Genomic DNA, 13,209 nt, shown 5'->3' with positions numbered 1-13,209 from the left:
GTGTTTTCCTACTCTCTGTTTCCTTGTTTTCCTCAAAGATGGTTTATAAGAAAGGCATCTTGTTAATTAGCCAATCAGGCAAAATGTATTGATTAATTGACCAACCAAGTCTATCTGTATTGGAACAAGGTATAAAAAGAGGATCCAAAGTAAAGACACACTCTTTGTGCAAGCCAGCCTTCTGGAGAGTCTGTGTCATTTCTCACTCGGAAGCGAAATCTGGTGACCAAGCCACGTGTCATCGGTCTGCCCTTAGTGGATCGCGGGACGGACGAAGAGACGCCCTGGACCCCCGCCAGAACTCTGCCAAGACCCTGCGGCACCCACGTAGCCTGCCTCCATCTGGACACCCTCTGTTCCTCCAGAGAGGTGACAACCTTTCCCTGCATCCTACTAGAATGGACTGGGGTTGCGGTTTTGCCCTGATAGCTTGGAAGCGCAGATGGGAACGAATTCCCCAGCAAAGCAAACCGTCCATACTTCTTGCTGGAGGTTGCGGGCCAGTGTTTTCATGATAAGGAGTCAGGCTTCTAAAGAAGAATGAGGAATTGTTTCTGTGTGGAATGACATGATTTCCTTAATGGGAGTTTCTGTGTCGGATGATTCGCTCTGCACTCTGTTAGCCTGGGCCAAATCTCATGACTTTCCACTAGATGTGGAAAGTCCACATCTCACCTTCCATGCTTGTGGGAGGCATTGGGCCACCAGCTCTTGGAAGAAATTTCTAAAGGGAATTCCACCATGCCTCGACTTATGCTTGTATGGGGACTCCTGTCCCATGTCTTCCAAGGCCACACCCAGGGGGACAACAAGTCGGAAATTGGGACCTTGGAGGGTGAAGATGCCGCCTATGGGGGCACCAACACCCCGGGGGAAGGATTGCCAGACTGAGTGACTGACGGCTTTTTTTTGGCTCCATATGGACTGGCAGGGGATGTGGGGACCCGCTGTGGAACCTATCTCTTGCCTAGAAATTATGTTCCGTGGCATATCCTTATCCCTACGACTCTGAGAGGCCGATGTCTCCTTCTCCCACAAAACCAACACCACCGAGAGCCATAGCTGCATCTTGGCTGCACCCAGGAGACAGCCCCTCCCCATTTGCACCACTTTTAGCCCCTTCATCACCACTGGCAGCACCAAAACTACTGCTGCTGTGGCTGGTGGGTCGGTCTTCTCCTGCCCTGCAAAACCAGCTGGCGAGCCGCTGCGACAGCTGGCTCCGCTCATGCCTGCCTCCATTTGGCAGGGGGCAGGGGGGTGGTCTTGTGCTTCCCAGAAGCTTCTTGGCCCTGCCGGCCAGTCCCACCTTTGCCCCCCCCACACAGTGGGGACCTACCCTTTCACGGCTGGCAGGGCTGTTATTCCTGACTCAAATTCCTTCTGCCACATCGCAGGTGAGGGTGGAGCCATCTCCATCGTTGGTGGCTGTCATGACTGTGGGTCTCAGATTCAGTCAAAGAGAGAAATGGAGAGTTTCTAACCAGGCAGAAGCCTGGGAAAGAGTTGGAGAAGAATGTAAATAATTTTTATGTCTCTCGTTGTTCACATTGTTTATAATGAAGTTCTATCACTGTGTGTCAGGCACTCTGCACCAATGGGGTGAGTTGTTTCCATTTCAGGACCAATGGAATTTGTCATAACAGAGCGCTGTATAAAAGAGCGGTGTATTTTGAATAAACGAGAGTTTCACTCTCAGCAGCCTTCTGAGTCAGTCTTCTCATTCCCGTCCTGCCTCAACAGTGACACATGACCACACTGGTCACTCTGTGATCTCCCTTCTTGTCAGCCTCAGAGCCTGCGCAGATGTCCCTGCCATGCCCATTGTCAGCACCTGCTGGCGGGTTTTTGTTCCAGCTGACGTCACAACCCTGCTGGCTTCCCCCTCCTTTTCCATGGTGCCTGCAGATGATAGCAGTTGTCATTGCAACATCATCACCATCTCTCCGAGTGGTAAATTACACAACAGGAGCTGTGTCCCCTTTTGCCCCCCACCTTTAACTGCGGAACAACTGCCTTCTCCTCCTCCCTGTGTGGTGGCTGACTTGGTTGACTTAATGCCTTTTGCATCTTTGCCATGGCAGCGCACAGCGTCGCTGGCCATGGCTGTGTTGCCCACTGCTGCGCCTCCAGCCGGGTCATCTGCAGCTGGGCCCCCAGCCACCCCCACGTCTGGGCTTGTAACCAGCCCCTCAGCTCCGCAGTCGGCCCCTCAACTTCGGAGCCTTCGGGCAGCCCACCACTCCCTGCTGCCTGCAGGCTGTTCTCCCCATCCCTGCATGGGGACGGTGACAGTGATGAATGCCAACAGCCAGCCCCCCGGCAGGGGTGTGCCCTGGTGGCAGAATGCCAGCACTGACAGGCAGCATCATCGTCCCCAAGTAATCTCTGGACTTTGCCCCCCTGTTGGGTGACCGTATGACCCGAGAACCCTTGATGCTTTTGGGAAGCAGTTAAGACGCGAGCTTCAGAAACTGGGGGTGGCGACCTGTTGGACAGGGTGGGGATGCTGAAGTGTGAAGCTGACAGCACACTATGTCCGACAGAAGGAGCCACGTATGCCTGTCAGGCAGTTAATCTAGCATCAGTGGAGGAGACACAGGTGGTTCAGGAAGACAGTTCTGCCACAGGGAGAGGTTCACGCTTATCCCATGTATAAAGCTGTCCCAAACTCCGGACACGCTGACAGGCATGATGTGATTGCCTGGCGGGTGATCCAAGATCTGCAAGACAAGGTTGCAGAATATGGCCTTGGCTTTGTTATGCACATTCTCAAGAGTGCTAAACACAGACCTGTTTGCTTCATTTGATATTAGACGTATAGCTCAGGCACTGTTCCAGCCTGTGCAGTTTAGGGTTTTTCTAGATAACTGGGGAGCAGGCTGCTGAAAGGGTTGCAGCAGGCTACAGGCATTTGCCTCAAGGAGGATCCTAGGTTTTGTGTGGGGGTGGACACTCTCCACGGAGAACAGGCCTTTTCCAATCCTGATTTTCAGGCTACCTGGTGCCACCATGCCCACCTGAAGCCCCCTGGCTTTGCCTGACCAGCTCGGGCATGGCTGGCTGCAGGGGACACTCTCCTGTGCCTTCACGAGGTTCAGGGAGCAGCTAAGGCTGAGCGCTAACGCAGACAGCCCTGATGAGGAGGAGACGAGGCGATGATCCGTGTAATAAAGGAGTGGACTCTCCGTCGAGGTAACAGTCCAGAGTTTATTACAGGGCTCTGAGGAGTCCTGCACTTCAGAGAATACAACTGGTGAAGAGCCCTCAACTAGCTCTTACCACAACTTATAAAGGGGGAGTGTAAACAGGGGGAAGGGATCACCCACCGACCAGTAAGGGGATTTAGGGGAGTGGAAGATGGGGGAACAGACAGCTACAGAATCCAATGGGAAAGGTTTAAGGCAGGGACTCCTGGCCCTCACCCAATCACTTGATACCCAGGGTAAAAGTTCTGGAGAAGTGGGATGGTGAGCCAAGTGATGGACAAGGCACCAGGGAGGGGACAGGGGGATGACTTGGCACTTTTAGGGTGATTGACATTAAGGGAAGAGGCGGGACATTTAGGGTACAACCACTGGGGAAAGCTGAGGGGTAAAGGGACAAACCACATACATAAAACATAAAACATGGAATGTAAAAACACAATATAACATCCTGGGACTCTGCCGTTCTTGAGCAGAGTCAAAGGGTAGCATTTATTATATTGTTAAGAACTATTGAAATGGCCTCCCCCAAGCCATGATATACATCAATAACTCAAGGAGCAGATGAACATTTTTTGCCATTTGTCGAGAAGCTTACAGCTGCCCTGGAGAAACACATTGACGATGATGACTTGAGACAGGTTTTATACAAGCAGTTAGCTCAGGACAATGCAAACAATAAGTGCTGGAGGATCACAGATGTTCTTCCAGGTGACCCAGTGCTAATAGGCATGGTTTCAACGCATGTGCCAAAATAGGTGCTGTAGACCAAAAGTGTCTGCTCTGACAGTTGCTTTACATCCAGGCCAGAAATCCTCAGGAGGCGGACAACAGAAGAAGAGCAAAAATAAGGGCAAGAAAAAGCAAGGAATGCACAAGCAAACAGACCCAAGTACCAATTCCTTGTGCTCTAGATGCCTAAAGGCAGGTCATTATGCAAACCAATGTAAGTCTTAATATCATACTAATGGCTAATCTCTGGTAGGCCTGGGGAAATGGGAGGATGAGCACACAGAAGAATTGTGTTCTGACACAAGTGATTCCTCAGGGCATGGCACCGGCTCAGGCCCAGCAGCTCGGAGGCTCTGCCAGGGTAGATGTATACACTATGACCATGGTCACCTTAGAATCCTATCGTGAACATAAGGTTCCTTTGGACGTGTTTGGACCTTTGGGACAAGGACTGGGTGCACTCCTTGTGGGAAGATCTAGTGTCACCCACCAAGGAATCTTTGTTCACTCAGGTGTCATTGACTCTGGCTTTTCAGGTCAAATTTATGCTACGGTTTCCACTCCCGCTCCCCCCGTCACTATTCCAGCAGGGACTCGGATTGCTCAACTTGTGCATTTTCAGTCGTGTCCCCAGGACTGGCCAGCAGACTCATGGGAATGGTGGCTTCGAATCCACGGGACTGCCACAAGTCTTCTGGTCTGCAGATGTTTCTGCTCAGCAACCACAGATGACGTGTACCCTGATTCTTCTGGGTGGCAGCCCACCTCAGATCCAGCTCCGAGGTTTGCTTGACAGAAGGGCAAATGTGACAGTCATCTCCCTCTCTGCATAGCCTCCTAAGTGGCCTTAGGATCCCTTAGGGTTGGCCATCGAAGGGGTGGGAGGTGCAGCACATACCTTGGTAAGCCAGTGGTCTGTGAATGGGCAGACAGCTGCAGTTCTGCCCTCTGTCACTCCAGCTCTGTCACTCCAGCTCCACTCAGTCTTTGGGGGCAGGATGTATTGGCAGTCTGGGAGGTATAAATTGGGACAGATTTTTAATTGGGGCCACTGCGTTGAATGGCAGAAGATATCTTACACTGTCTTTACGGTGGCTGGTGGACAAACTCATTTGCATTCACCAGTGGCCCCTGACAAAAGAAAAACTGGTTGCCCTTCATGATTTGGTTCTGGAGCAACTTCAACAGGGATACATTGAGCCTTCTACTAGTCCCTGGAATACTCCTATATTTGTGATAAAGAAAAAATCTGGGAAATGGAGGCTCTTATAGGACCTCTGAAAAATTAATGCAGTGATGCAAAGCATGGGGGCACTGCAGCCTAGTATGCTCACCCACCATGATCCCCGTGGGATGGGAGATCTTGATCATGATTTGAAGGATTGTTTTTTTTACAAATCCTTTGCATCCTGATGACAAGCCAAAATTTGCCCTCACAGTGCTTTCAATCAACAATGCCAAACCTGTGCAGAGATATCAATGGAAAGTTTTGCCACAGAGCTGTCAAAATAGCCTATTTGTCAATGGTATGTGGCTCAGGCCTTGTCTGGGGTCCGCAAGCAGTTTCCTGACATGTGTTGTTATCATTACATAGATGACATTCTGGCGGCAGCACCCACCCAGGATGAGTTGCTGCAAATGGCTCCGGAGTAGGTTCAACAGCACCCTCCTTGGAGATATCTGGGAGTCAGAATTTTTGACCAAACTATTCAGCATCAGAATGTGCAATTCTTGGATTCTATTAATATCTTGAATGATGCCCAGAAACTGATGGGTGTCATCAGTTGTTTGCATCCCTACTTGGGACTAACCAATAAACAACTGTCCCCACTGTATGATAGTCTAAAGGGGGACCCTGACCTGAGATCACCTCAGGAATTGACTCCTGAGGAGCGATGAGTGCTTGGGGAGGTTCAAAAGGCTGTTTCCTCCCGTTGTCGAGTTCATTGACTTGACCTTTCTATTGATATCACTGTCATTATTACCAATCCAGATTTTTATCCTATGGGGTATCATTGGCCAATTGAGTGACAAATGGTTTGATCCTTTGCACATTTTGGAACAGGTCTTCTTGCCCCATCAACTAAAAAAGACCACACCCTCATTATTTGAGCTGATCACTCATTTGATAATCAAATGCTGTCAACGGTGTTTGCAATTAATGGCAGCTGATCCCACAACAATCATTCTGCCGGTAAAATGAGAAGACTTTGAATGGAGCTTTGCTAACAGGGCTTCTTTGCAAAGTGCGCTTGTAAGAGGTCATCTGAAGCCTCCTTCATTCTCCTTTTGCCTTCCGATTGCCACGAGTAGGAGCCCCTTCCCCCACTGCAGTTCCAGCTTGGAGGAGATAACAATGCAGGTGCAGCCACTGTACCGTCACGCTTGCTGTTCCAAACAAGGCCTGACAAGGACTTGGCAAGGAGTTGGCAAGGAATTGGCAAAGACCTGACATGGACCCAGCATGGGGCAGCCTGCTGCGATGCCTTCTTCACTCTCCACCTTTAAGCCAAATGAACTTTTGGGGTGACTCTGGTGGTCTCTCACTGAAGACCCCTCATCTACCTTGTTACCACCATGACAGACCGAGATCGACGACCCTCCTCCTGAGGACTGAGACTGAGACCCCTACCACAGGGAATGAGGGAAATGGTGGTGTGACCACTATTGACATGACCTGTTCTTGTCCAGTAACTCCAATGGACTTATTCTTCATTGTGTTCGTCCTGCCTGGGTGGTTTCAGTGGACTCACCTGTTCCCCCGCAGCAATTTCAATAGACTCTCATTGTCCTGTATGTTCTCCCCTTTTTCCTTGGTGGACTATAACTAAACCAGTAGGTTGAGCAGGACTTTGGAGACTCTCCCCGACACAACAAGATGGATCCCCATCCCTCCGGACCAGTGAGGATCTTGCCTGTGTTGGTAGCTATTTCCATCCCCCTCTTTTCTCTCTCTTTATGCTTTTATCTCCTTTCTGACCCCACTATCACATTTATTGTTTTGGCTCCTAATAAAAGTGCATTTGTTGTGATTAAACTGATAGTCCCCTGCTGTTTGCCTTTTGCACTTTTGGGATCGGTTAATGAACTATCACGACACCCCGGAACAAGTTGTTGAAGTTGGCAAAAAAGACCAATCTGTGGTTGCGGCCAAAACGCAGCTGGGTGCCAGTGCAAGGGCCCATTGTCTTCACTGATGGTTCTGGAAAAACAGTCAAAGGCATTGTTACCTGGAAGGATGAATCTGGATGGCAAATGCTGGAGGGCCATGAGCTTGGCCCAACTGGTTGAGTTAAAAGCCGTTGCCATGGCACTCCAGAAATTTTCTCATGTGCCTCTGAACTTGGCCACTGATTCTGCCTATTTTGCAGACAGAACCAAGCGTTTGGATTGTTCACTTCTGAAGGAAGTAAATAATGCAGTTGTGTTTCAGTTATTGAGAACTGTGTGGAGTGCTTTTCAGGCCTGAGTTCATTCATATTACATCTTGCACATTCGGAGTCACACCAAGTTGCCACATTTCGTAACAGAAGGTAATGCCAGGGCTGACAGGCTGGCTAACCCTGAGTAGGTAGCGCCTCAGCTGACAAGATTGTGCAAGCCAAAGCATCGCATGACTTTTTCCATCAAAGTGCACATACCTTGAAGAAACAATTTCACTTAATGCCAGCTGAGGCTCGTGACATTGTCAGTTCTTGTGCTAATTGTCATGGACTTGCTGCACCTTTACCAGCAGGGATGAACCCCAGAGACGTAAAGGCCTTGCAGCTTTGGCCAACAGATGTTACTCACAGCCCTGAATTTGGCTGACTTAAGTATGTGCACATGTCTATCAACACCTTCTCTGCCATGTGGGCCTCTGCTCACACTGGAGAAAAGGGTCACAATGTGACTGCCCATTGGAGGATGGCTTTTGCAATCTTGGGAATACCTTCTTCTGTGAAAACTGACAATGGCCCTGCCTATGTCTCACAGAAGATGCAGCAGTTTTTACGTTTATGGGGAGTGTCACACAAACTTGGTATTCTGCACTCTCCAACGGGCCAGGCCATTGTTGAAAGTGCTTGAAGCATTTTCTGGACAAACAAAAATGGGGAATGCCTGGGGAAATCCCACATAGTCAATTCGAAAAAGCTTTATATACAATCAATCATCTTACAGTGCCACAGAATTCAGAGAATCCTGTTAGTCTAAATAATTTTCTCTCATTGCACTCTTCAGGTGAGATGCATCTACCTTGAGTGAAAATCCAGATATGGGACCTAGTCACTAGTAAGTGGGAGGGCCTGTACGACATTATCACCTGGGGACGCAGGTATGCATGTGTTTCCACAGATACTGGAGTACACTGGGTACCTGTGAGGTGTGTCCACCCTGATTTGCTACACCAAAACCAGAATATGGCCAACAGGCAACCTCTGAACAATGATCGAGATGTTTGTCAATCATCAATCACATGGCCCCTCCACGAGTGGGGAGTGAACATTCCATCCTTTGTTTCTAAAAAGGACTGTTGACAGGCTAAGACTGTCAGTTCTTTGAACAAATTAATGATAAGTTGTTACTGTATTAGATTTAGTATTGAGATTGTATTAGAATAGGTAATATATTTTAAGATTAATAGTGTATTTCTTGTAAGAGGGAATCCCAAGATTTGATCTGTCCAACCATTTCAAAATGGTGTCCGATTGAGGTTCTGATTGGTAACTATCAACTGATAGAGGAACCTCTGGAGCTGTGTTTGTTTTGCTTTCTGAAAGGATCCTCACAGAGGATTACAAACACTGCCTCCTCCTTTAAACACAAAGTGGGACCTGTGGATGTGACAGCCTGGTCAGAAAGCAAGGAAACTAGATAAATTTTCCCAGAATCGGTCTGAGAGTCTTTAGGGAATTGAAGAGAAACAATGATAGCTTATTATCATAAACAAGCTGCAGGTAGTGTTTTCCTACTCTCTGTTTCCTTGTGTTTCTCAAAGATTGTTTATAAGAAAGACATCTTGTTAATTAGCCAATCAGGTGAAATGTATTGATTAATTGACCAACCAAGTCTATCTGTATCAGAACAATGTATAAAGAGAGGATCCATAGTAAAGATTCGCACTTTGTGCAAACCAGCCTTCTGGAGAGCCTGTGTCATTTCTCACTCAATAGCGACAAAACACTCCACAGAAAACACAATTATGCTAAAGAGTATCCTTCTCCTTTCTGCAAAAGGCCCATCACAGAGGGCATAACCAGGGTGGCACAGAAAGCTGCATCAAGAGCTTGTGGTGGGAAGGAGAATTCTTTGTTGAAAGGGACTTGTAATGCCTATGGAAATTCTGTGCAGTGACAGAGCTCTTGTAAGAGGTGTAAATGGGTACAATGCCTTCAGGTTTAAATTCAAGCTACAAGAATCCCTGCTCCCAGAGCAGCTACCTTTCTGTCACTGCTCTTGGACTGAAGCTTCAGAAATAGGCAAAACAGACCTTATCTTTGAAAACCTAAAAGCTCGTTTTGGGTTCCTCAAGCAGATTCAGGAACCACCTGAATTATACATGTAAATACTTAACATGAAAAGACAAGTGCCTCAAAAAGGCAAAACAACTTGGTAATTTGTAGAACATAAATTTGATCAAAAAGAAAATGTGTTAATAGATCGTTCTGAAGATGACATTCACAATTTTCCTGGTGATATTGTGCACTGTACTGTAACAGTGGGTAACAATTGGACATGGCCAGTAGAATAACTGTATATGCTTTTCAAACTTATTCTTAGTATTCATTGAATTATTCATTGAATTCTCATCCTTTTGTACTTGAGCTCTGCTGTAAATTTCAGAGACACTTTTTCACAAGCTTCTAACAAGTTACTCTGGATCCATAATTACTGAGACCAAACTGAGTCAAAATGCCAAGTGGGATTACTCTTTCTCAAAGCCTGGAGTCACACAGAATGAAGCAGTACTTAAATCATTATGTGCTTCCCATACACATAACAGTTCTGTTACTGATCATGTGCAGTAATTTTTTTACTTTTGCTACAAATGAAAGAATAAGCTACAAATAATATCTTGAACCTGTGTAAATTAAAGGATGGCATTGCAATACTCTAAAATATTCCAAGGGCACCCAATGCTGGTGCAGTAATACAAGAGAACTGTAAATATGTATTATAGTTATTATTCATATTAGGTAAAAATGGCTCAACTCAGATTTACAAAGCAGGAAACAACTCATGGAGAGTTGAAATGATGGAGCTGGGAAAATGTAGCCAGTCTGCTTTTTGTGAGACATGCTCTAAAGCAGTGGCAGTAGCAATGTACTCATCTCCTGTAACTTTTCTCCTTGTGATCTACTATCCACCTCTCCAGATTTTCTGCTCTTTTTTTTCTTTATTTCTTCAGCTGAGTACCAAAAGGAAACACAGAACTGCAATGTTTCTACCAAAATGATATATATTTTTTTCAAACTAAAAAATACTCAGAGCTTTTAGAAAACACAACAGAAATCCTAGAAAGTATAAACAGTACAAGATACTGAACGATATTTTTACATCATTCTACATTAGCCAAAAAATGGATAGTAGGGCTTGAGGAACAAGGATATAAATTAAGTTTTGTTAAAAGGGCTTTTTTTGGTCTCTGTGACAACTGTCATCACCATGATGTAAATACTTCACAGTCTATTTAAATATTCCTATGTTGTATTATTTCACGATCAGCTATGATTTATTTAATTTCTGTTGTGCCCATCACTGAATTATCTGAGCACAATCTCCAAACAAGACAAATGGTAAAGTAGCAAAGGGCTGCAATAACTGAGCAGCCAACAGGATAAGCCATATTGGCTTTGCTGAATCCTCTGTGAGTGCTTTCCTTTCTTTTCCTCTTTGGTTTAAAATGCAATACATTTTCATTACTTCTGATGACTCATTTCTGAAAGAAAAAGGCAGTAGCTGTTTTTGGCAGGGTAAGTTGCATTTACAAATTGGATCACCTTGTTGGCAGTAGAACTGCATTTTTTCTTATAAAAGCTGCTCATCAGCTTGAGTGGGGAGAAGGCGCAAAGGATGAGAGAGGCTGGTGGAGCTCTGATAGTCTGAGGATCCAATGGTGCAAAGAGCTGGAAGGTGAAATACCTTTCAATGAGTTCAGGGTCATTAGGGAAAGGGAGTGTGTGCCTGAAAGCTCAGTTCTGTCAGCCATATTCACCTAGTAAAAGGTTTTTTTCCTGCACCGGTGTGTGTGGCCAATGCCAAGGGATGGCAGCTCTTTCTGTTGTGGGGGCATTGCAGCCTCCAACTGCAAAGTACGCAAATTGAGCTGCACTGAAATGTGTTCTCCAGTTTTGGGGCTGATCCTGGTTAACATCTTTATTGATGATCTGGGGGTGGGGATTGAGAGCACCCTCAGTAAATTTTCAGATGCTCAGTTGGTGGGAGTGTGGATCTGCTGGAGGACACGAAGACTGCAGTGAGACTTGGACAGACTTGATCAATGGGCCAAGGACAAGGGCGTGAGTTTCCACAAGGCCAAGTGGCACATCCTGCAGGTCACCAGCCGCCTCAGTGTGAGCCAAAGTGTGCCCAAGGGGGCAAGAGGCCAATGGCACTGGCCTGTCTCAGCAGCAGGGTGGGCAGCAGGACCAGGGCAGTGCCTGCCCCTCTGCGCTGGGCACCACTGAGGCTGCACCTCGAGTGCTGTGCCCAGCCCTGGGCCCTGGTGGAAAAGGACATTGAGGGGCTGAGCGTGTCCAGAGAAGGGCAGCAGGGCTCACAAAGGGACTAGAAAACATGTCCCATGAGGAGTAGCTGAGGGAGCTGGTTTGTTCAGTCTGGAGAAGAGCGAGGGACCTCACCGCTCCCTCCCACTCCCTGACAGGAGCGTGCAGTGGGGGGAGGCCACTCTCTTCTGCTGGGCCTGCAGTGAGAACCAGAGGAAGTGGCCTCACATTGAGAGGAAATTCAGGTTAGATTTCACAAAAACAATTTTTCATTGTTCAGGTGTTCAGGCCTGGGAATAGGCTGCCCAGGGAGGTGGTGGAGTTGCCATCCCCGGAGGTGCTAAACAGGCCTCTGGATCTGACACCGGGAAATGGTTTTGGGTTTGCAGTGGCAGTGCTGGGCTGAGGTTGAACTGGATGATCTTAAAGATCTCTTTCAGCCCTGCCGGTTCTGCAATTCCGAGCGCTTCCCGCCTGGCTGAGGGGAATGCTCAGAGCTGTCCCAGCCCGGAGGCGCTCGGGCGGCGCTGCGGCTGCGGCGCCTCCTGAGGGGCCGGGCCGGGGGCTGCCCTCAGCCCCGCGGGATCCCAGCCCTCAGCCCGGCGGGGCCTCCGCTGTGCTCCAGCCTGGAGAGCCCGCTCCTCAGCCCGGTGATCCCAGCCCTCAGCCCGGCGGGGCCTCCACTGTCCCTCATCACGCAGATCCCAGCCCTCATCCCGCAGATCCCACTCCTCATCCCGCAGATCCCACCCCTCATCGTGCAGATCCTAGCCCTCATCCCGGCCATCCCAGCCCTCATCCCGCAGATCCCACTCCTCATCCCGCAGATCCCACCCCTCATCGTGCAGATCCTAGCCCTCATCCCGGCCATCCCAGCCCTCATCCCGCAGATCCCACCCCTCATCCCGCAGATCCCACCCCTCATCCCGCAGATCCCAGCCCTCATCCCGCAGATCCCAGCCCTCATCCCGCAGATTCCAGCCCTCATCCCGCAGATTCCAGCCCTCATCCCGCAGATCCCACCCCTCATCCCGCAGATCCCACCCCTCATCGCGCAGATCCCAGCCCTCATCCCGGCCATCCCAGCCCTCATCCCGCAGATCCCAGCCCTCATCCCGCAGATCCCAGCCCTCAGCCGGGCAGCGCTCGGCACTGAGCGCTCGCCTCGCCTCGGGGTCTGCCCCGAGCCGCCCGCGCCGCCGGGTCGCAGGTACCTGAGCTGTGCCCATTTCCCCCCTCGGGACTCCCCAGCCCTCTCACAGAAGAATGCAGCTGCTGTTTCATCTTTAGACTGTTGCCTCCCCCCACACCCCCCTTTTTATTTTCAATCTTCTATATGTTCTTTCCCTTTTGTATTTGGGCTGATCTGGAGTGGTTGCTAAGACTTCAGAGTGGAGCTCTGATAATGAGCTGTAAATCACACACGGCTCATCTGAGGGAGGAGGGTGCGAGGGAGCTGAAATAGGCCAGGACATTCCCGAGTCCTGTTGCACAGCGCAGCGTCCTCACGGCCTCCGCTGCTGCTGTGGGGTTTGGTTTCCACAGGACGCCAACAACCCGCACTT

General features: G+C 48.8%; 1 protein-coding gene across 1 annotated transcript in view; it reads left to right on the top strand.

The window, feature by feature from the left end:
- Positions 1–3,158: 3,158 nt before the first annotated feature.
- LOC116184064 (telomere repeats-binding bouquet formation protein 1) overlaps positions 3,159–13,209 on the top strand; it is a 30,821-nt gene continuing 20,770 nt past the window's right edge. Inside the window, exons 1-4 of the mRNA XM_085589332.1 lie at positions 3,159–3,195; positions 11,268–11,394; positions 11,803–11,889; positions 12,270–12,486. Of these exons, the coding sequence (XP_085445458.1) occupies positions 3,159–3,195; positions 11,268–11,394; positions 11,803–11,889; positions 12,270–12,486 (468 nt within the window). The remainder of the gene's footprint in view (positions 3,196–11,267; positions 11,395–11,802; positions 11,890–12,269; positions 12,487–13,209) is intronic.

The sequence above is a fragment of the Lonchura striata genome, chromosome 11 (genome assembly GCF_050655825.1).
Source record: "Lonchura striata isolate lonStrDom1 chromosome 11, ASM5065582v1, whole genome shotgun sequence".
Lineage (NCBI taxonomy): Eukaryota > Metazoa > Chordata > Aves > Passeriformes > Estrildidae > Lonchura > Lonchura striata.
The sequence above is the reverse complement of the archived record's forward strand: the minus strand, read 5'-3'. Positions and strand labels throughout refer to the sequence as shown.